Raw genomic sequence first — 22,535 nt, forward strand, 5'->3', positions numbered from 1 at the left:
AACTGCAATGGGAAAATTAGAAAAAAAAAAAAAAACATATCGCCAGCGGCTCTTTTGCTCAATGAGCAAAAGATGTCACTTCAACTGACTAATTTTATTTTAGGTTTGCTGTCACAAAATTTAATAGCACTGATCCATGTGCACGGAATTTAAGATATTTGCTGTTTTTTTTTGTAGTTGCTTTTAATTTTTTTATGTCCTTATTCTTGTTTAGAGATTTTTTTCTCGGTAAAATACATTTTTTTATTTTGCTGATTCTGTAGTTTTAACCTGCCAGTCAAAGAAGATGCAAATATGCATTTTCTCACTTAAGCTGACCATACACTTATACAATCTGATTGTACAACCATCTTTAGATCTAACAAAAACTATGTAATAGTGTAAGGGGCTGCTTGATTTCATACTAATTGAACAGGTTGCTTAGGTTTGTCCTCATAATTATACAGTTTTGGTAACTCTAAAGAAAAATGTACAGATATTGCACATACAGATACTATCAGAGTTGTATAAAGTACTCAAAACCCATACTTCAGTAAAAGTACAAGTGCTCGATCAAAAAGTGACTTGAGTAGAAGTGGAAGTGCTCAATCAAAAAGTAACTTGAGTAGAAGTACTAAAGTATTCAACATTTTTTGTACTTAAGTATTGCAAGTTTTTTAATTTTGCTACTCAAGTACTGAAAGTAAAAGTACAAGTACTGTGTTATGTAGTTATTAAAGAAAGAAGTCAAAAGTTTGAACATCATATTGTTTTTTATTATTTCAAATGAAGCTTTTATTTATACATACAGTAGCATTTATTTTCGTATGCGCTGATAATACACATGTTTTGAGCTTCATGAAACCTGCCATCTACTGTTCTGGCAGTGGTAATTTTTATAATTGTAACAAGTAACTATGCAGCACAAAAAAAAAAAATATTGGAGTAGAAGTATTGAAATCATTGAAAAAATGTAGTGAAGTAAAAGTGGAAGTAGGAGAAAAAAATTCTACTCTAGGAAAGTACAGATACCGCCTTTTGGTACTTAAGTACAGTAGTGAAGTAGTTTTACTTAGTTACTATACATCTCTGGATACTATAGTGTATAGCCAGCTTTAAAAACTTGGTAACCTGCTGTCAGCTCCAGTAGGGGCCGCTGTACTAACTATCTGAAGTTAGTAAAACAATCTCCCCTGCTGAGCTCTTGTGGTCTGACAGGGGGCCACCCCCTTGCCAGAACACTCCGATCAGCGCTCTCTGCCATTGGCTGGTTTGCCAGCATGCACGTCCGACAGAAGCCGGCCAAACGCCTGGTGTTTATCAAACAGGGTGGCATACAGATGGGCTGAATGCTGGCCGTTTTTTTATTTTTTTTTATTTTTAATAGGCCGATGACTCCTGACATTCAGCCTATGTGTACGGGGCTTAACTGTTCTGTAAGTCATGTTTAAACTGAACATAAAGCCAAGAAAGCCAATTTGCAAATGTAAAGGGGACAATTTTGCTTCTAAAATGGTATATCACAAAGAGTACAGTAATCAGCAATTATTTATTCAATAGAAAATAAACATGAATACAGAATTATTCCTTAAAAAATGAATTCATGCTGAAGACAAGAGGGAGATTATAAATTTCTTAACTTCCGATGTAGAAGATATCGGTTACAATATAATCTTTATGAGTGCCGTCAATCAGCCCTTCTGCGTTGGAGTGTACAAACCAGCAAGGGACCTTTTTGCCATTCCTGTAATCACTCTCATAATCTTTTTGTGAACCCCTAAAATATTAAAGTAATACATAAGCTTATACATCTGCTACAATCATATATAACAACATTTATGCATGATAAGATATGTAATGTATTGTGCTGGTTTATTTTAACAAGCATTAACAACTGCTGGGAGACAGCTACGTTCCTAGGAATCTGGCTTTGGGCCTCATCATAACAGTGTGGACAACTGTATAATAAAAAACGTATGTGATATGACAACAAAAGTCTCCATTGCTGCTCAGCAGATGCTTTCAAGGTGTTACCCCATGTGGAAAATTCAGTACTGGTTCTAATATACTGTAGATCTGTAAAGTCACTGTTTATTTAAATCTTTCCAAATCTTATCCTATGTTGAGACCTGATGAAGGAAGTGATGTTGCCCCTGAAACTCGTTGTCTGCTTTTATTTGACTTTTTTTTCAACAATTAAAAAGATATTGGCTTTTTTACTTGGTTTTGGTCTGGTGCTCCTTTCTGCATTTCTATGGTTTCATTTACTGTTGGGTGCCCATGGAGGGAAGCCTTGCTGTGTGGAAGTTGCCTTGCCGGAGCTATTTGAAGTCTTTCTTCATCTGATTGCACATACAAGTCTAAATGTTCCCAGCACCTCTGAGTGTATTGATTTGAAATAAAATAGTTGAAAGCAAAAAGACAATGCAGCTATAAAGTAGCTGCATTATTCATTTTTCTGGCTTTTTGATATCACAGATAGTGTTATGAAAAGCTAATTTTGGGAAGAGAACAATAAAATCCCATTTCTATAGTTACCGTGACACTAAACAAAAAACGTATTCTCCAAAAATAGTCCATACACATTCTTTACCTAAAGTTTATTTTTTCATTTTGGATAGAGTAAAGGAGGATTATAACTCCTTTCAGTTTTTTTTGTTTTCCCTCCGTGTCCCATTGGGGAGATTTATCTTCACTTCCTGTCCCATAGCCAAAACAGGAAGTGAGATGAAATGCCTGCAAATTAAGGGAATCCCTTTGGGCCCCCAGGTCACTAAAACTAGTATCCCCATTGAAAGATTTGCCCTCTATTACTTTTCTGGGGACAACCCAATACTTGGGATTTTATTTGACTTTCACTTTCAATGATAATGGTAAACAGGACAAATAGAGAGGGTGAATCTCACTAACGGGGGCACATGCAGCAACAAAAACCTAATAGGTGTTCTAATTCCTCTCCACTAAATAAAACGTTTTGCCTTTAGGTTAGTTGCAATCATGTGCACTGCTATATTCACCCTACAAATCCCATAGTCTATAGTTCCTAGTCTACCTCAGGTGTGAACAAGAGAGGGTGGCTACATTCCTACATACATTGAGACCATAGATGAACAAAGCCACCCTCTAACAGGAAGTCAGATCACAGCAGCAAAAAAAAAAAAAAGAATACAAAAAAAGAAAAAGGAATTTGGAGAAGGATGAGAGCAAAAATAGATACTTTGTTTGAGTTAATAATACATTCTTTAGGCTCGGTTCACATATATGCGATGCGGGAAGGCTGCGAATTCGCAGCCTGTTCCTGCATCGCACACGCACCCCCGGCAGTTCACACTGCCATATGCGATACGCTGGGGGTGTCAATATAATCTTAACGACACCCCCAGTTTGATCGCATATCGCAGTGCGATCGTGCAACTCGCACAGGATCGGATCGCACAAGTGTGAACCGATGTGCGATCCAATCCTGATGCAGCTAGAAAAAAGGGTCCTGTGCTTGTTTGCTGCGAGTGCGGTGCGAATTTAGCCATACAAACTGTATGGCTAAACTCGCACCGCACAGCCGATCGCATGTAATGTAGGAGCAGTGCGCTCCGATATTACATGCGAACCCCGCACACGCACAAGTGTGAACCGGGGCTAAATCAAATATCTTTTCATGTGATAACACTGAAGGAATGACACTCCCGCTACAATGTAAAGTAGTGAGTGTACACCTTGTATATCGGTGTAAATTTGCTGTCCCCTCAAAATAACTCAACACACAGCCATTAATGTCTAAGCCGCTGGCAACATAAGTGAGTACACCCCTAAGTGAAAATGTCCAAATTGGGCCCAAAGTGTCAATATTTTGTGTGGCCACCATTATTTTCCAGCACTGCCTTAACCATCATGGGCATGGAGTTCACCAGAGCTTCACAGGTTGCCATTGTTGTCCTCTTCCACTCCTTCATGATGACATAACTGAGTTGGTGGATATTAGAGACCTTGTGCTCCTCCACCTACCGTTTTAGGATGCCCCAGAGAGGCTCAATAGGGTTTAGGTCTGGAGACATGCTTGGCCAGTCCATCACCTTTACCCTCAGCTTCTTTAGCAATGCAGAGGTCGTCTTGGAAGTGTGTTTGGGGTTGTTATCATGTTGGAATACTGCCCTGTGGCCCAGTCTCCAAAGGGAGGGGATCGTGCTCTGCTTCAGTATGGCACAGTACATGTTGGCATTGATGGTTCCCTCAGTGAACTGTAGCTCCAAAGTGCCGGCAGCACTCATGCAGCCCCAGACCATGACACTCCCACCACCATGCTTAACTGTAAGCAAAACACCCTTGTCTTTGTACTCCTCACCTGGTTGCCGCCACACATGCTTGAAACCATCTGAACCAAATACGTTTTTCTTGGTCTCATCAGACCATAGGACATGGTTCCAGTAATCCATGTCCTTAGTCTGGTTGTCTTCAGCAAATGGTTTGCGGGCTTTCTTGTGCATCATCTTTAGAAGAGGCTTCTTTCTGGGACGACAGCCATGCAGACCAATTTGATGCAGTATGCGGCGTATGGTCTAAGCACTGACAGGCTGACCCCCCACCCCTTCAACCTCTGCAGCAATACTGGCAGCACTCACATGTGTATATCCCAAAGTCAACCTCTGGATATGACGCTGAGCACGTGCACTCAACTTCTTTGGTTGACCATGGCGAGGCCTGTTCTGAGTGGAAGCTGTCCAGTTAAAACGCTGTATGATCTTGGGCACCGTGATGCAGATCAGTTTCAGAGAGTTCTTTGCCATGAGGTGACTTTCAGTGACTAGTATGAGAGAGTGAGAGCGATAACACCAAATTTAACACACCTGCTCCCCATTCACACCTGAGACCTTTTAACACTAACGAGTCACATTACTCCGGGGAGGGAAAATGGCTAATTGGACCCAATTTGGACATTTTCACTTAGGGGTGTAATAACTTTGGTTGCCAGCGGTTTAGACATTAATGGCTGTGTGTTGAGTTATTTTGAGGGGACAGCAAATTTACACTGGTATACAAGCTGTACACTCACTACTTTACATTGTAGCAAAGTGTTATTTCTTCAGTGTTGTCACATGAAAAGATATAATAAAATATTTCCAAAAATGTGAGAGGTCTATTCACTTTTGTCAGATACTGTACAGGCCTGTAGTAAACTGCACATTGGATTTTATCTATTATGCATAAATTCATTGGTCTTTTGTTATATACATTTTTTTTCTAATTAACCTTAAATTAAAGGAGTTGTAAAGGTAGAGGGCTTTTTATCTTAATGCATTCTATGCATTAAGATAAAAAGCCTTATGTGTGTAGCAGCTTACCTCAGTCCCCCAATACTTACCTGAGCCCCATCTCTATCCAGCGATATCCACAAGTCACTCCGGGACTTTCTCTCCTGTTTCGCTAAGACACAGCAGCAGCGCCATTGGCTCCCGCTGCTGTAAATCAAAATCAGTTAGCCAATCAGGAGAGAGGGGGTGAGGCTGAACAGGAGCTCTGTGTCTGAATGGACACACAGAGCTGCAGCTCGGCTCAGGTGCCCCCATAGCAAGCTGCCTGCTGAGGGGGCACTCAACAGGAGGGAGGGGCCAGGAGCAGCAAAGAGAGATCCGAGAAAAGGAGGTTCTGTGTTGCCCTGTGCAAAACCACTGCACAGGGGAGGTAAGTATAACTATGTTTGTTATTTAAAAAAAAAAAAAAACATGAGACTTTACAATCACTTTGAAGGTATGCTTTTTCCAAACAGGAAAAAGCAGCAGGTTAGTGTTAAAAATAGATAATAAGACATCTGCCAGTGGCGGCTGGTGATCAAAATTTTTGGGGGGGCGCAAAAAGAAAAATATAATAGGTATTGCTTCGTGGCAAAAAACGCAGTAAAAAATGACCATACAAATAACCCGTAGCAACCAAAGCCCTAGCACCCAGTGCTTAGGATGCAGTAACCCGTAGCAACCAAAGCCCTAGTACCCAGTGCGGAGGATGCGATAACCCAAAGCCCTGGCACCCACAGCCATAGCAACCAGGGATCAGCTTGCATCCTAGAGGCAGAAGCTAACCAGGTTGCGATGGGTTACAGCCTAGCAACCTGCGGGCATCATAGCCGGGTAATCCACTGCAGCAGATTCTATAGATCAGCAGGGGATCAGTGTTGTCTTTGCAGGTCAGAGGCTGTCCCCAGCTCACACGGGCTCAAAGTTTTTTCAGAGCAAGGTGGCACAAAGTTCTCCAAGATCGGACAAGCTAGCAGCACACAATGCCACAAAGGGCCTCCCTCCTTACCTGTGCAAGGCTCCTGACGTGCAGTCAGCTGCTGGGTCCTAATAGATATACATGTGCTGGGAAAAGGGAAAAGGCTGCTGCTGCCTTCCCTGCAGCAGGCCTGCACACACACAGCCAGCCCTGTGCTGCCTATAGACTGGGAGCTGGGAATGTCTATGTACTTGCCCTCTAATCACATCTATCTCTCTATCTCCCAGCCCTCTAATCACAGTGCAGCCTACTGGGGAGATGTGCCTGCCGCCTGCATGCCTGCGTTCACTAAGTTCTCCCACTGCTGACATCCATTCCCAGGGACTTCCCTTTTGCTTAGGGCCACACTGGCCCCTGGGTTATAGGACACAAATTATAGGCTCCTCTCCTCCTGAAATAAAAAAAGCACTTTCCTGCAATGTCATGACGGTGGCAGAGGAGACACACGATGCACTGAGGCAGAGGCTTCAATCACTTACCTGCTCTCCTGGGCTGGCTGACTCGACTGTGACTCTGTGAGACGTCTCGACCACGCGCTGCTCCTCCTCGCTCTGACGGCGGGCGGGAACCCGGAAGGTGACGGACGGTGAGTAACTGACGCACGCACCGCCCCCACGACGACGTCAGCCGGGATGTCCTGAATGCTTGGTCCAGGCTGGAGTCTGGACCAATCACAGGACTACAAGTGTAGAAGTGGGGAGTGTCGGGCGCATTGCTCTGCACCCCGATGACACCCAGAAGGCCACCAATCGGCGCCTCTGCTGTCAGCACGTGGGATGCCAAACCCCCCCCCCCCATAGCCAGCAATAGGTCCGGCGCCCCTAGTAGGCTTTAAATGGTAATTTTTTTTTCTTTGAAGATGCTGATTGGGGGGGGGGGGGGCGGCGCCCCTGCGCCCCCTATTGACCAGCTGCCACTGACTTCTGCACTACTATGTATTACTCCTAAAACAAGCTTGCAATCACCTGCAAAGGTGTGCTAGAGGTTGCTGGTTAACACCAATATGTGTTCCCACATATGTTGATAAAAACGACATAAAGAAGGATTTAGCACTATGTCCCCAAAACTCCAAAAAACCTCACAACTCAAACATATAACACAAAATGCGCATATGCATAAAACCAAAGTAGTTGTGCTCCCAGTTGGTAATAATACCTATACAGATCTAGGAACCAATATATATAGTAATGTAACAGTAGTGGTGGTAACCCCCAATTGACAAAAGTGCTAAGTAAAAGTATAAATACTAAAAACAATGACAAAAAAAAAAAAAAAAAATAGTGTAATCATACACTCAAAATCAAAACCAATTATAATAGACGTGGCCAATCTCTAGTACTTTATAGATGCATTTCATTACTGGGCATGTGATTTTCTCAAGAGGTAAAGTGAAAAAGTCACGTGACCAGTGACGAAACATGTCGGAGAGGAGTCAGTGATGTCATTGCGCATCACCAGGAAGTAGACTGTTAGCCACTGGTGACTACAGAGCTTAGTACCTGCAGATGTCTTAGTGACCTTAAGGGCACCATGCACCCCAAATGTGTTTAGCACGCTACCTGAGTGCACCGGAGTTAGTGCACCTACAAATGTGAGTGCGATTGTTTTATTTTAAATAAAGATCACCTTTTATACAGGTTATATGACTGGTATTGCTATTGGGGTTTATGATTTTGTTATATTGTCCATGTCTATTTTTTTATGTTTTGTCCTGTTTAAAATGTTATTTTTTTATTTATTTATTTATTAATAAAGTTTGATACTTTTTTTTTTTTTTTTAAGTTTGATACTTTTTACCTATGTGCCTATAAAGTCCATATTTCCATCCATTTCCCATAACTGCTATCAGACTGTTTACTTCATGCATTCAGGTTGCCACCCCGGTTAATGCATAACCCCAACTCCTCCTATTACTTTTATACCATTTAAACATTATGTTTTCTCCTGCTTACATGCTACATGTTTATGAGGTATACTACAGAAAGTGAACAAGAGTCCCAGGACCAACTGAGAAGTAGCCAACCACTGGATTTATTACCCTAAGGGGAAGGCATTTATAGACCCCTTGCAGGGTCTCCCCGGGAGGTGAGAACACAGTTTGAATGGTGAAGGGCACTTGTCTTTAATGTGTGGAGCCCACAATCTTCACAGATGTTTTTTTTTTTTTTTTAATAATTATTAACATCGGCATGTTTACTAAGTGAATGGACTTGATGTTACATTTTTCATTTTACAAAGAACAGTGATATTATATATGAAGTATTGGGGATTGGCCATGTTTATTATAATTGGTATTGATTTTAAGTGTATGATTGCACTATTTTGTCATTTTATTAGTATTTACACTTGTACGAATTACATTTGTCAATTGGCAGTTACCACCACTACAGTTACATTACTAAAAACAGTATATTGGTTCCTAGATCTGTATCGGTAATATAACCATCTGGGAGCACCACTACTTTGGTTTTACCTTTATGCACATTTTGTGTTATATATTTGAGTTGTGAGGATTATTTGAAGTATTGGGGAGGTAGCGCTTCATCCTTCCTAATTTAGTTTACAGTATGTTATATATAGTGTTAATGCTGGCCCCTGCAGTTACTTATTCTACCTTTGTTCCCCCTCCACTCTGTTCCCCACAAGGTAGCACTGGGGAGAAGTTCTGTGCAAGCTTGAGGGCCTCATTCACATTGGCATACTGATTCATACACCCATGCAAAGGGCTGTCTTCACCTGCATAGAAAGCAGAGCTGCTCCATGCAGATGTGTGCAGGCAGCCTGTTCAAATTTATGACAGGTGGGGAGTTGGAGATGGACCTGCCCATATCTCCAAGCCACCCCCAACTGTATGTTCACACCAAGCCAATGCACATATCAGAGCCCAGTTTGTCTGCGATCTGATCCATGCATCCATGAACACTGGTGCGGGTGGAGATGACTCTTTGCATAGGTTTATGGAACGGTACGCCCATTTGAATGAGACTTAATCATAATTTGGACTAAGGTCAGGGCTAAGGTCTGGCTCCCCACCCCCATCCCTCAACAGCTAAATACGAAGAACCAGCCTTGGCACCTGAAAGGAAAAAGAGTGTCACTTTGTTCCCCTGATGTGTTGCTAGATAAATATATAATATCCAAATTAAGTTAAAATATTTTATTGCATCAAAGCCCAGAAAAGAATTTAAAGAGCAACAATCTTGCTTACTACAGAGCAATGAAAGTGTTAACTCAGTATTGTCTGGAATGGAGCTGCCTTTGGCTGATCAGATTTGGATCGGCACACCTTTTTTCGGATCGGCTGCCCGATATTTGGCCCATGTGTATGACCTTTATACTTTCTATTAAAGGGTAAGTTCACCTTTCCTAACATCTTACACTTAGGGTGTAACATGTTACTGTAGCACCGAACCATTCCCTCCCCCCTCCCCCCTCCGAACCCCCATTGTGACAGCAAGCGGGGGTTGTTCTCCCCCCGCTTGCTATCACAATAACAATTTTTTTAAAAAAGGGCCCATACCGGGTTCCGCTCGCCTGACTATATCATTCATTCACAGAGTTCTACAAAGAAAAAAACTACAAGTACCGACAGCCTTTATGGATCTTGGCTTGTAGTTCTCAATGAATTACCAGGGCACTGTTGAGAGCTCTGGTAGTTTATTGATTCTTCCTGTCAGTGTGAAACTGCCTAGCTTACACTGACAGTCTGTAGGCGCCCAGCAAATGCTTTCCAGGCTCTTACAAAAAAAAAAAAAGAAAAAAAAATAGTAAATGCACATTTTTTTGAACTGAAAAAGTGCATTTATTTATTTATTTTTTTGAAAGTTAGCTAATCCTTTGAGTTCATGATAGGTCAATGAACCACTTCTTGCACCACCCATAATTTCCATGTTTTTCAACTACTGGAGAGTTTATAATAAGCTACATTCCATCTATACACATTTCTTCTTACCTTGTTACTGTCAGCAATTTATTCTTCACTTTCATTATAGCATCTGGTTTATCAGGAATTTTGGTTTCATGGATGTTGGAAATTTCATAATCAATTCCATGGAAAAACTGGCCTACAAAAATAAGAAAATGTGTCCCCATGATAAAAGGCAGATAATGATTTATAGAAGAATAGTATAAATGCCTTTTGTATGTCAGTGGCCATTTTAGGTACACGTATCTAGTTCCATAGTAGTAGCAATACTATGTTTTGCTGAAATTGCAAATCATTATCATACAGAATTTGTGCTGTGCCAATTTGCACAGTGCTTTACAATATAAAGATAGGCAATACACTTACAATGCATTTCAATACAAAAGGCTTAGGAGGAACCCTGCTTGTGAGAGCTTGGAAAAGGATGGGCAAGTGCCACAAAAGGTAATACCTATTTGGAGATATGTGGATGGGGAAAGTAACATTTAGTTGTTAGGTAGAGGTGGCATATGCCTCCCTAAAAAGATGGAGAGTAAGAGTGAAGCCCCGTACACACGTACCGATCGTCGTCATACAAACGTTCGTCTTTTCTCCCCGGGATGTCGATGTCTGTTGAAAAGTGCAAAGACAGCACAAGAATTTTGTCCGCAGACTTCAGCTGACTGCAGAAGTGATGTCATGTAATGGTTAACTTTCCCTGTGTTTTTTATTTTCTGAGCATGCCCAGTCTTGCAAATCTGCGGTCTGTCGGCTGATTTCTGTACTGACTGGCGAACAATCGTCCGGTCTGGTGTCCGCATACAAAAATTTTCATGTTTGCAAGAAAGACTCTTGTCCGCAGAATGTGCGCAGACAGCTGTCGGAGGCACCATACTAACACGCGTACAATCGGCAGATCTTTCGTCCGCCGACGTTTGTATGACGACGATCCGTACGTGTGTACGGGGCTATAGACAACAGAATGGGTTAGGGAGTTCCGGAGGTTGGAAAAGACTCTGGAAATGTCCTGGAGACGACCATGGGAGAATGTAAAAAGGGAACTAGAGAGCCGAAGACTAAACAGGACAATTTGGGTACTACCTTAGGGTGTGGTTGGGAACACAGTTGTGAATAGCTTTGATTCCAATGAGTTTTGCATGCAATTTGGATGCAACTGTGATTTTTATTTATGGCCTGGGGCAGGGCTCATAGTATCAAGTCCTGAGCTACTAGCCAGGCCTTAATGGGTCATACACACTATACAATTTTCTTTAGATTTTTTCCTTCAGACTTACCAAAACCATATAATATGAGGTCAAACCTAAACACTTTCAATTTGTATGCAATCAGGCAGGCCCTTGCACTACATAGAAAAGGTAAATCTAAAGGAAATCTGACAACAAAAGTTGTATAGTGTGTATCCAGCTTAAGAGTTACTCACCACCAGTTGTCCCACCCACCCTTAATTCCTCCCCTAAACACACCCTCATAAATTATCTCATGAAATTACATTGTTAAATGTTTTATGCAGAATTAAGTTAAAGAAATAAATATTAACAACAACTTTATTAGTGCCCATCAGTGCAGCTTCATCAGTGACCATCAATGCAGCCTATCAATGCCTATCAGTGGAGCATATCAGTGCCCATCAGTGCAGCATCTCAGTGCAGCTTATCAGTGCCCATCAGTGCAGCCTCATCAGTGCCCATCAATGCAGCCTATCAGTGCCCATCAATGCAGCCTCACCAGTGCCCATCAGCGCAGCCTCACCAGTGCACTGGATTTAGAGAGAGGAGCGCTGCCGAATTACACAGAGCAGGGATCTCCCACTGTGACACAGCTTGAATTTGAATTACCCGTTGGCCGAAGCCAAACAAAGTCCCGTCTTCTATGATAGAGGTCACACTACTTCAATTTCCTGACATTGGATCAGTGTGCTATCTATCATAGGAGTCGGTCCAGGAAGCATCACTTCGTTTGACTGCGGCCGCCGGGCAAATCAAATCCAAGCTTTGTCACAGTGGGAGATCCCCGCTCTGAGTGATCTGGTGGCACTTGCCAAATGCGAGCAAGCAAGTGGAAACTTTGAGGGCTGATTAGACCTATGCCTCCAATTCCACCCCCCTTCCCCATAATCCTTCATACCTATGCTTTCAATTCCACCCCCCCTCCCCAATCTAGGTTAGGGGGTGGAATTGGAGGCATAGGTATGATAGATTGGGGGGAGGTGGAATTTGAGGCATAGGTATAAGAGATTGGGGGTGGGGGTGGAATTGGAAGCATGGGTATGATTCAGACCTATGCATCACTGGCTATACATTCCCGGGACAGCACAGCCGGTCCATACTTCTCATATTTCCACTCACTGAATGAGAGCAGGCGAGTGGAAATTTTGAGAGGGGTCTCTCTTTCTCTCTCTCAAAGGCAGCTCAAAAACTCAGCACAGATTACTACTGCATATATATGCCTCTAAACATAATTACACTATATTATCAAAAGTATTGGGACGCCTGCCTTTACAACCACATGAACTTTAGTGGCATCCCAGTCTTAGTCCATAGTGTTCAATATTGAGTTGACCCACCCTTTGCAGCTATAACAGCTTCAACTCTTTTGAGAAGGCTGTCCACAAGGTTTAGGAGTGTGTCTATGGGAATGTTTGACCATTCTTCCAGAAGCGCTTTTGTGAGGTCAGGCATTAATGTGGACGAGAAGGCCTGGCTCACAGTCTCCGCGCTAATTCATCCCAAAAGTGTTCTTTCGGGTTAAAGTCAGGACTCTGTGCAGGTCAGTCAAGTTTCTCCACTCCAAACTCGCTCATTCATGTCTTTATGGACCTTGCTTTGTGTACTGGTGCCCAGTCATGTTGAAACAGTAAGGGGCCATCCCCAAACTGTTCCCACAAAGTTGGGAGCATGAAATTGTCTAAAATGTCTTGGTATGCTCACACCTTAAGAGTTCCCTTCACTGGATCTAAGGGGCCAAGCCCAACCCCTAAAAAAAAACCCCACACCATAATCCCCCTCCACCAAATGTCTTGGATCAGTGCACAAAACAAGGTCCATAAAGACATGGATGAGTGAGTTTGGGGTGAAGAAACTTGACTGGCCTGCACCTCAACCCAATAGGACACCTTTGGAGTGAATTAGATCAGAGACCGCGAGCCAGGCCTTCTCATCTACATCAGTGCCTGACCTTTACAAATGTGCTTCTGATAGAATGGTCAAACATTCCCATAGACGCACTCCTAAACCTTGTGGACAGCCTTCCCAGAGATTTGAAGCTGTTATAGCTGCAAAGGGTGGGCCAACTCAATATTGAACCCTATGCTAATACTGGAATGCCATTAAAGTTCATGTTCATGTAAAGGCAGGCATCCCAATACTTTAAATAAAGTAAAAATAAAGTTGCTAATACTTTTGGTAATATAGTGTTCGAATCAGGGCTAAGAGCCCATTCACACTGCAGCGGCACAACTCTGTACTACTTCGGGGGCGACTTGTGAAGTCCCGTGCACCGCGATTTCGGCGCGACTTGCACGGACTCCATATAATGAATGTCTATGCAAGTCGCCCCGAGGTCGCCCCGAAGTAGTACAGGACCCTTTTTCTAAGTCGGAGCGACTTGTGTCGCTCCTATTAGAACGGGTCCTGTAGCAGTCAATGGACCGCGAGGGACCACGACTTGTCAGGCTGACAAGCCGCCTGACAAGTCGCTCTAGTGTGAATGGAGCCTAAATGCGACAGCAGAAACGGAGACACATCACAGCAGGAAACACTTTCTCAGTCTTTAGTGATTCAATAATAATGATCTCAAAACTACTGTTAATGTTTTGAGCTGTATATTCACAGATTTCCCTTTGCACACTATTCTTGTAAGGAGAGGTTATTTGGGCAGCTGTGGACTTCCTTTCAGCTTAAACAAGTTTGGCCATTCCCCTCCAAACCACCTCATTCAAAAGGTGTTTTTACCAATACAACATCTATCCACTGGATGATTTTTGGTTCTTTGTAGCATTCTCTGTAAATTCTGAAGACGGCAGTACATGAATATCTCAAGAAGAAAGCTGAGATACAACTACAGTATGTCTAGCACCAACAATCATTTCACCTTGAAGGTTACTATGATCATGCGTCATCATCGAGCAGCAGCTTAACATGACCAGGTTTGCATACATTATAGGACCTATTTAAAAAATTGCTATTCCAATGTCCCAAGCATATGCAAACCCAGCTCATGAATAATCCCCATAATTTGTGTAATATGTTTACTTCCTATGATCGTCAGCTTCATCTAATAGCCATAATTCAATATTTTCCTGATTGTGGTATTTCAGGAAAATAGGGCAATATGGTCCCTAGATGAAGCTGATGATCATAGAAAGTAAATATTTTATATGGTGATTATTCGGGATGGCTGTGCGAATGCTTGAGGCTTTATTAGAGCAATTTTTTCAAAAATAAATAGACCCTTATGTGTTGAGTTGCAGCAACAATATTCCTTGTGTAAGGCCCCTTTCACACATACGGAGGGTTCTTTTCATCAGTTCACGTTTTTTTTGTCATCAGTTTTTTCAGCCAACATCAGTTTCACATCCGTTTTTCATCCGTCATCATTCATTTTCATCCTTTTTTCCATAGGAATGCATTGATGTCATATTTCATCAGTCAATGGTATGTGTGAAAGGGGCTTAAATAATTGCATTGAAAAACAAACCTACCTAAATAAATAGTACCTGCAGGCAGGGCTTTTTTTCTCAGAGAATAGGTGCAGGAACTCCTCCCTTCTGAGTCACCCCTTGACTCCGTCCCCTACCCACCCCCGAGCACCATTCCTTGGTTTCACCTCCTACCCACCTCCCAGTACCACCCCTTTTAGAGAATTAACGATAACAAGAAAGGCAATATAATAGATCTAGAAACAATGGACACCCCAGCGACAATAGATCCACCCCTGCAACCAATGGACTTCCAACATCCAGCATCAATAGACTCTCCAGCAGCCAGCAGCATTAGGCCCCTCCTTCAACAGTAGATCCCTCCCAGCAATCATTGATTCCCTGCAACAAGATACCCCACCAGCAACAACAGACTTCCCCAGCAACAATAGACCCTCTGTGCAAATAGATCCACTCCAGCAGCAAATAGATCCCCTTCAGCAACAAATAGATCCCCTCCAGCAACAAATAGATCCCCCAGTAGCCAGCATCAATAGACCCTCCAGCAGCCGGCAACAAAGACCCCTCCCTCAACAATAAATCCCTCCCAGCAACAACTGACCCACCAGCAGCAAAAGACCCAGCCCAGCAACAATAAATCCCTATGAGCAACAGAAGACCTCCCCAGCAACAATAGACCCCCCATTCTCTGCAGCAATAGATTCCCTATTATCCAGCATCAATAGACCCTCCAGCACACCCCAACACCCCTTGCAATTACATACATTCAGTTCTGGAGGTGCCGGAACTGCGTTCCCCCGCGTTCCCGCTGAAAAAAACCCTGCCTGCAGCAGTGTTTAAAGCCCAACTGAACTTATTGAAAAAAATACAACTCTTACTTCAAAACTCACCTATTCTCCAGGCGTTGTCCTCTACACTAAGTCAGCCATCACCTGCGACTGTCATAATACCTGAACAGTGAATGCATCTGACTGGCTTCGGTGACTTTTTGGCAACGATTCTTTCACCAGGCTCCCTCAATTTTCAGATTGAATCATTGAGCCGGGTGGGGTCAACAGGGCTATTCGTTGCTCGAATTCAAGCTGTGTATTGCCAGCATAGGTATAAAGTCCATAACTGAAGACTTCTGCTAATAGATTCATTTATGGTTGTATACATACAATGGTTGATTAAAAATGAACTCTAGTATATAAATACAGTCATCTTACCTAATAATCCATGAACGCCTGCAGAAAATTTATGATCATCCAAAGTATAGAATCCTAAGAAATCTGTGTGTAGAGGATCATCTTTCGCAAAATGATGTAAAAGGATGACAAATTTTGACCCTTCTCCAAATGACAGTGTTACATTGTTTTTCTTATTGACAACCAGGTTAAGCCTGCAATAATAAAAAAAAAAAAAAAACATCTAGTAAGGTAAATCCAGTGTTTGAATTTTAGAATAGCCGACATAGGGCATGATCTAGGGTGGTAGGACTGCCAGGGGCAGCACAAAGCCACCCAAACATTAAGTCATCTTAACTTGTTCAATTAAAGGTCCCAGAGCATAGGTAGCTTTGGGCATAGGGCCTGCTTGAATTTAGCTTAGCTCCCAACTGTCCCTGATTTTGAGGGACTGTCCCTGATTTGGAAAAGTGTCCCTCTGTCCCTCTTTCCTCCTCATTTGTCCCTCATTTTGGTCTGATCTCTAGAGAGGTATATAAAATGCATTATTTATCTTTCAAAAACTGTTTTACAGTGCTAAACCTTTCATCCAATTTCTAAATTGCTGCATTTGTAAATTCCAAAAGTCGATATAAAGGAATGGTAGTGATAAAAAAGCACTTATGAGTTTAACCAATCATTTATTTTTTTACAATTCTCCTTTAAGGGGCATGGCAGGGTGTGTGTCCTATGCCTGCATACTTTTGCTAATAGGTGTCCCTCATTCCCATATCAAAAAGTTGGGAGGTATGATTTAGCATGGTTGAACCTATGGAGGGATAAGGTGAGCATACTGCAGATGGTGGGGAATTTTGTCTTAGCTGTCCCTTCAGGGATTCATTTGGTTACAGATGGGGTTGGGGTTAAGGGGTTTGCTTTCAGTCACGAGGTTAAAATTAGGGCTAGGACTTTTAAAGCTGGAACTGCCAGATTCTTAAAAAAAATATATATCTAAATTTAATTATTATACCCTTCCTTCTTGACAGATGTTTTCTTCTCCCATGTGTATTCCTTCTTGTTTTTACCCATCATGATAGTGATTGTCTCAGTTGTCACCTCAATTCTCAGTTTCATCTTTTTGTTTACAATCCCTAGTTTTCCAAAGTAGGTTTCCTTTGATATTACATTATTGCCTGTTTTCTTCTTTCCAATAATTTCACCATTGACTGCAATGCCTACAGGAGATAATATAATAGAGTCAGAATATTCCATTCCAATATGATTGTGAAACTGATGACACAGACACGCAGTGGAATAATCGAATAGGGTTAGGGGTTGAATTGTATATAAATATCAAGGTATGGGGGTTTAAATATGATTCAGTTCACGTGTAAAAAAAAAAAGGATGATACCGTGGGGCAGAAAACCACCAAATGAGGACAGGAAAGACGTGTATGCTTATTCCAAAATGTTAAAAATAGGCAAAACACATTAGTTATTCATTTCAAGTGTACAAAAAAATCCAAATCCTAAAGTGGTTGTGAAGGCAAAGAAATATTACTGCAAACCCCTCTTTTTTAAACGATGCCTGTAAACACCTTATCGCAGATCTTTTAGGGGCAATCATGTGATCTCTGGCCGCTCTCTGCCTCCGATCTAAGGGCTACAGTGGGAGGGGCTGAAATCCCCCTCTAATGTCAGCTGGGGAGGTCACGTGACCAGTGTGCTGGCCACTCAACCCTTCCCGGGGAGGTCACGTGACCGGCCAGAAGAGATCTGCGATAATGTACTTCCAGGCATCGTTTTATAAAAACATATAATATACACAGTGTAGGATAGATTAATAAAACAGAGGGGCTGGCATTAATATTTCTATACCTTTACTGCCAGCTACAAATAGTGGCAGGAGGGGGGGCGGAGACGGCTCACACACACAGGAGCACCTAAGCAGGGAGGGATGGGGAGAGAGGAGAGCAGTGGGATGACATAGGCACGTAAGCTGACCATGGTAATCCTGGATCAGCAGCCATGATAAACATGGTCAGTTTACAGAGGGGAAGGCAGCACCAGGCAGGATCAGCCAAGTATTTTAGGCTCCATTCACATCTGAGCGTAATGATTAGCTGGCGTTTTTAAGGCTTTTTTTGCAGCTTTTTACAAGCTTTTTTAAAGCGTTTTAGAAGTGTACTACAAGTGTTATACAGCTTCAGGTGTTTTTGTTTAGCTGATAGAAAGCACTAGGGGGAGAAGAGGGAGAGGAAATTAGGGGCGGAGAGCTGCTATTTGAGCGTTTTACAAGCGTTTTACAAGCCTTTTCCTGCTCAAATCAGGCATTTCTATTGAAGCCAATGGGGCAAAAAACACTTGTAATCTGCCAAAAAGAAGCTCATTTACTTTTTTCAGCTTCAGACTTTTGGCTTCAGAACACACAGATGTGAACTGGGGCAATTGAAATTAATGTGATTTTGCTTACTTGGAGCTTCAGAGCTGAGTGTTTTTTACAAGCTGAAAAATACTGAGGTGTGAACAGTTTAGAGAAGGACAGATTAGACAGCACAAGTACTATGTTGTTTAATCTGCTCCAGGGGAACAGGATCTCTCTCTTTTTTTTTTTTTTTTTGTTTTTTTAAGGATACAACCCTTTTTAAGGCCCCGTTCACATAGGGGCGATCCGACTTAGAGGGACGACCTCCGAGGTCGCGGTGCGAGCAGCGCGCCGCGACCTCGGAGCGGCCGCCACGGACTTCGTAACATTGAAGTCTATGGGGGTTGCCTCCGGGTCGCCCAAAAGAAGCTCCGGACCCTTTTTCTAAGTTGGAGCGACTTAGTTGTGTCGCTCCTATTAGAACGGGTCCGCAGCTTCCCTATGGAAGGCGACCTACGGCGACCTGTGAGGCGACCAGGTCGCCTCACAGGTCGCCTTAGTGTGAACGGGGGCTGAATATGTTAACTCACTGGTAGAATGCAAAGAAGAAAAACGCAGCAGATATTTATATTAATAGTTTTTTATGTTAATTTTACTCAAGTTTTAGCCTTAATTCTTTGTTGTCCATTCACCTATGTATCAGCCAAAATTAGTAAAGATTCACCCAGTGAAAATGATGTTCCCTGACATTCACAATATCTTTTCTTCAATAATACATAGTCTTTACTGTAACATTTATCCTCTATAATAAAAGGGTAAATATTACCTTCCCCTGCGTATTCACCTGACATCTCCTAATCCTGTTTTGAATTAAATGTCCCCCTAGATCAATACATTAGGTAAGATTGAATCGGTAAGAGAAAATTAAATTTCACTCCAATAATATATTGTAGAAATATGGACAGTGTTGTAAATAATTTAAAGTATAGTAACTGACTGCACCTAAATAAACCCCATTCCAGCCAGATGAAAATTGAATTGTGACCACCTGCCATGGGAGTAATGCAGCTATCACATTATTTCCCACCTAACCAGACATGGTTATAAAGTTACCTTACATAAAATACTATGGCACAGTAAAGTATTTTATAAATATGCTGGTAGGTTTATTGGATCCTGCCACAATTGGCCTGAGTATGTGTATAAATGAGTATGAGTTAGGGACCTTAGATTGGAAGCTCCTTGAGAGCAGGGACTGATGTGAATGTACCATATATACGTATATGTAAAGCATTGCGTAAATTGACAGTGCTCTATAAGTACCTGTAATAAATATAGTGGCAACAAAGTGGAAGATAGGGAGGATTTATAACCCATGGCAACAAATGGAACCCATCCCACAACAATGACATTAATGAAAGATGATTTGTATCAGTGCAGCCAAAAAGAACAGTAAGAAAATGTTGTGCTTGCTTTGGATCTTCAAATTGGACCAGTACTCCGCCATGCACCCTAACGTGAATGTGTAAAATTTGAATGAGGCTGTATAAAACAGAAAGATTTTCATTAGACTTAGGTAGGTTATCTGTGATTTGATTGTATATAATATTCAGTATAACTGTATCATGAGAATCTTTATGTGTACATCAGTGTAACAAAGACAAAAGATCACACACATTGTATTACATACCAAGTTCTTGGTCCTCAACAAGATTCAGCACCACTCCAGGCTTTTCTTGTATGTTAAAGCACAAAGCATCATTCTTGCTTGGAATGCTTATCACAAAATGGGGATCAGAATCAACTGTTAAGACAAATTTTATTTAAAAAATATAACTTTCTTCTTAAGTTACAATCCTATGACAATATGACAGAGAATGGCCTATGACATTTCTGAAGGGCTATTTAGAGAGAGGCAGCAAAGAAGAATTCACATTCTGTAGCTCAGTATAAGACTAGTGAAATAATGACATCTTTAGCTATTCTGGACCATAAGGATAAAGCAATTTAGGTGATTCCAAGGTCAGAAAAGTTCAAACAAGCAATTTTTAATGATCAATACAGAGGTACTTAAAATAGGTACTGGTGGCATTTAAATTTAGGCCAGCCACCTCAGTAATCTACAGCAGTGTCTTATTTTCTTTGGTCTTAATTGGAAACCATAGCAGTGGACTAAATAATGATGAGCTTTTTTCCTGACAGACTCCATGGCCACATACGTATCGGGTTTGGCCCCGCCTCCAAACCTACCCATAGGACATCACTCCCATAAATCCTTGCACCTGTTCAGCACACGTGTTCCTTTTTTGTCCTCCAAAGGATTACCTGTATCCTACCTGAAGATGGATCCCGGGAGATGGATGTCTCTACCAATTGGGTATAGAGTTCTCCAATAAGCCCCAGCTGCTGCGGGGTATGGAGTAGGGGCGAAGATGCATGCAGCCTTTGGCCAAAAAGCCCAGCTGCTGCGGGTGGCCGGTACCCTAAAGTGACATAAAGTCCGGTGTGTGTGATCATCCATCCCTGGTGGCAGCGGTTCGTGAGTACCCCTTGGTTTAAATATCTCCATGGCAGCTATGTTTATTTATGGACAATAGAGTCTTTCTTGTTCCCTGGTGGCTAGTGGTCCGGGGCCGGTCAGCGATCACTTCCTGGTCGGCCGCCGGTTAGAGGCGTAGTGCGCATGCGCGAGCGCCTCGAGAACGAGGCTTGGTTCTCGTGCATGCGCGGTAGCGAAGCGGCGCATGCGCAGTGGCATTTTTTAGGCGGCGATCGCTGATGATGTCATTAGGCGCCATATTTAAATCTCCTAAGCTGTCAGCAGTGTTGTGTGTATACACTGCTGATAAGGAGACGCTCTGTATGCTGCCAGCTGGTTCCCTGCAGGGTGTCCTTACTGCTGAATCCCTGCCGCTCTGCTCTTCGCCCACCTGGTTTCCTGGTGAGTAGCTGGTCCCCAGTTTGGGAGCCCCCCCCCCCATTTTTGTTTGCTTCCTTTCTGATATCGTTGTCCGGCACATCCCTGTAGGTCAGCGCCAGAATGGAAGCCTCTCTGCCCTCCAGTGGTCAGCCCGCCTTTAACAGGTATTAGGGGCTTTTTAGGATGGGGGTGTGGGTTACGGGGGGACTGGAACTCAGTTGTTCCTAGCTTCCTGTTTGTCTCCTCTTTGTTTTTTCTCTTATTTTTTCAGCCCTTCTCATTCAGAGACTCGGCACTCCTCCCAAAGGACAAAACAGTATCTTGTCACTCAGTGTCAAGAGTGAAAGATGCTCAAGTTCTCACCACCGGCACTCTTCGCGGAGGTCCCCATTGGGCTCCCATCACCATAAGAGAGCGTCCACATCAGCCAGCCACTCAAGAAGACCTAATAAAGCAGGTTGTTGGGGCTGTGGCGCTCGTGTCCCTGAAAAGAAGTCCCTGTGTGACAGGTATTTTTCCCAGGCTGCGGGAGAAAGGGATACTTCTGACCAGCGTATTGAAGCCCTGGTCAAAAGAGTAGTAAAGGACTCTTTAGCCGAAATGGGTGTTAGTCAATCCCGAGGCTCTGCAACGGCTCCTCCAAGCCCTTCCCCTGCAATGCTTCATCCGCAGGAAGACCTGGAGTCTGCTCATACAAGCCATCAATCGGCACTCCTGTCGGGAAGCGACTCTGAATCTGAGGACCCCTGTCCGGGGTTTGAGTACGCCTTAGTCCCTTCCTTGGTAAAGGCGGTAAGGGAGACCTTGAATTGGGAAGAGTCGGCTGTTCCCCCTCCCAAGCAAAAGAAATATTTTAAACAGCTCAATAAGGAGCGTGTTAATTTCCCCTTCCTGGGAGAGCTGGGAAAAATTATCTCAGAGGAGTGGAGTAAGGTGGAACGGAAAAATTCCTTAGTCTCCAAGATGTCTAAGTTATATCCATTTAAAGAGGAAGATGTCAAAAATCTTGAATCCCCTCCTCTAGTGGACGCAGCAGTAATGAGGCTGGTTAAGCACGTGACCCTTCCCCTGGAGGATATGGTCTCGTTCAAAGATCCACTGGATCGAAGAATGGATTCAGACTTAAAGAGAATTTATCTGACGGCAGGTATGGCCTGCAAACCGGCCCTAGCCTTGGCCGCTCTATCTAGGGCTATGGAGTCATGGGCTGACGTGGTGGATGAATCCATCAGGACTGTCTCGGAAGAGGTTGCTTGGAGTTCCCCAATTCAGGAACTTAG

The 22,535-nt window shown here is 42.8% G+C and overlaps 1 protein-coding gene across 1 annotated transcript in view; it reads right to left on the minus strand.

Moving 5' to 3' along the window:
- Positions 1 to 1,509: 1,509 nt before the first annotated feature.
- The window catches only part of LOC309562157 (inter-alpha-trypsin inhibitor heavy chain H3-like), a 176,211-nt gene continuing 155,185 nt past the window's right edge, over positions 1,510 to 22,535 (minus strand). The window contains exons 15-19 of the mRNA XM_082266282.1: positions 20,026 to 20,154; positions 17,001 to 17,205; positions 16,034 to 16,206; positions 10,196 to 10,307; positions 1,510 to 1,756 (exon numbers count right to left, since the gene is read on the minus strand). Coding sequence (XP_082122408.1) covers positions 1,615 to 1,756; positions 10,196 to 10,307; positions 16,034 to 16,206; positions 17,001 to 17,205; positions 20,026 to 20,154 — 761 coding nt within the window. The 3' untranslated portion in view covers positions 1,510 to 1,614. The remainder of the gene's footprint in view (positions 1,757 to 10,195; positions 10,308 to 16,033; positions 16,207 to 17,000; positions 17,206 to 20,025; positions 20,155 to 22,535) is intronic.

The sequence above is a fragment of the Pelophylax lessonae genome (genome assembly GCF_965119305.1).
Source record: "Pelophylax lessonae genome assembly, chromosome: 8".
Taxonomy (NCBI): Eukaryota; Metazoa; Chordata; class Amphibia; order Anura; family Ranidae; genus Pelophylax; species Pelophylax lessonae.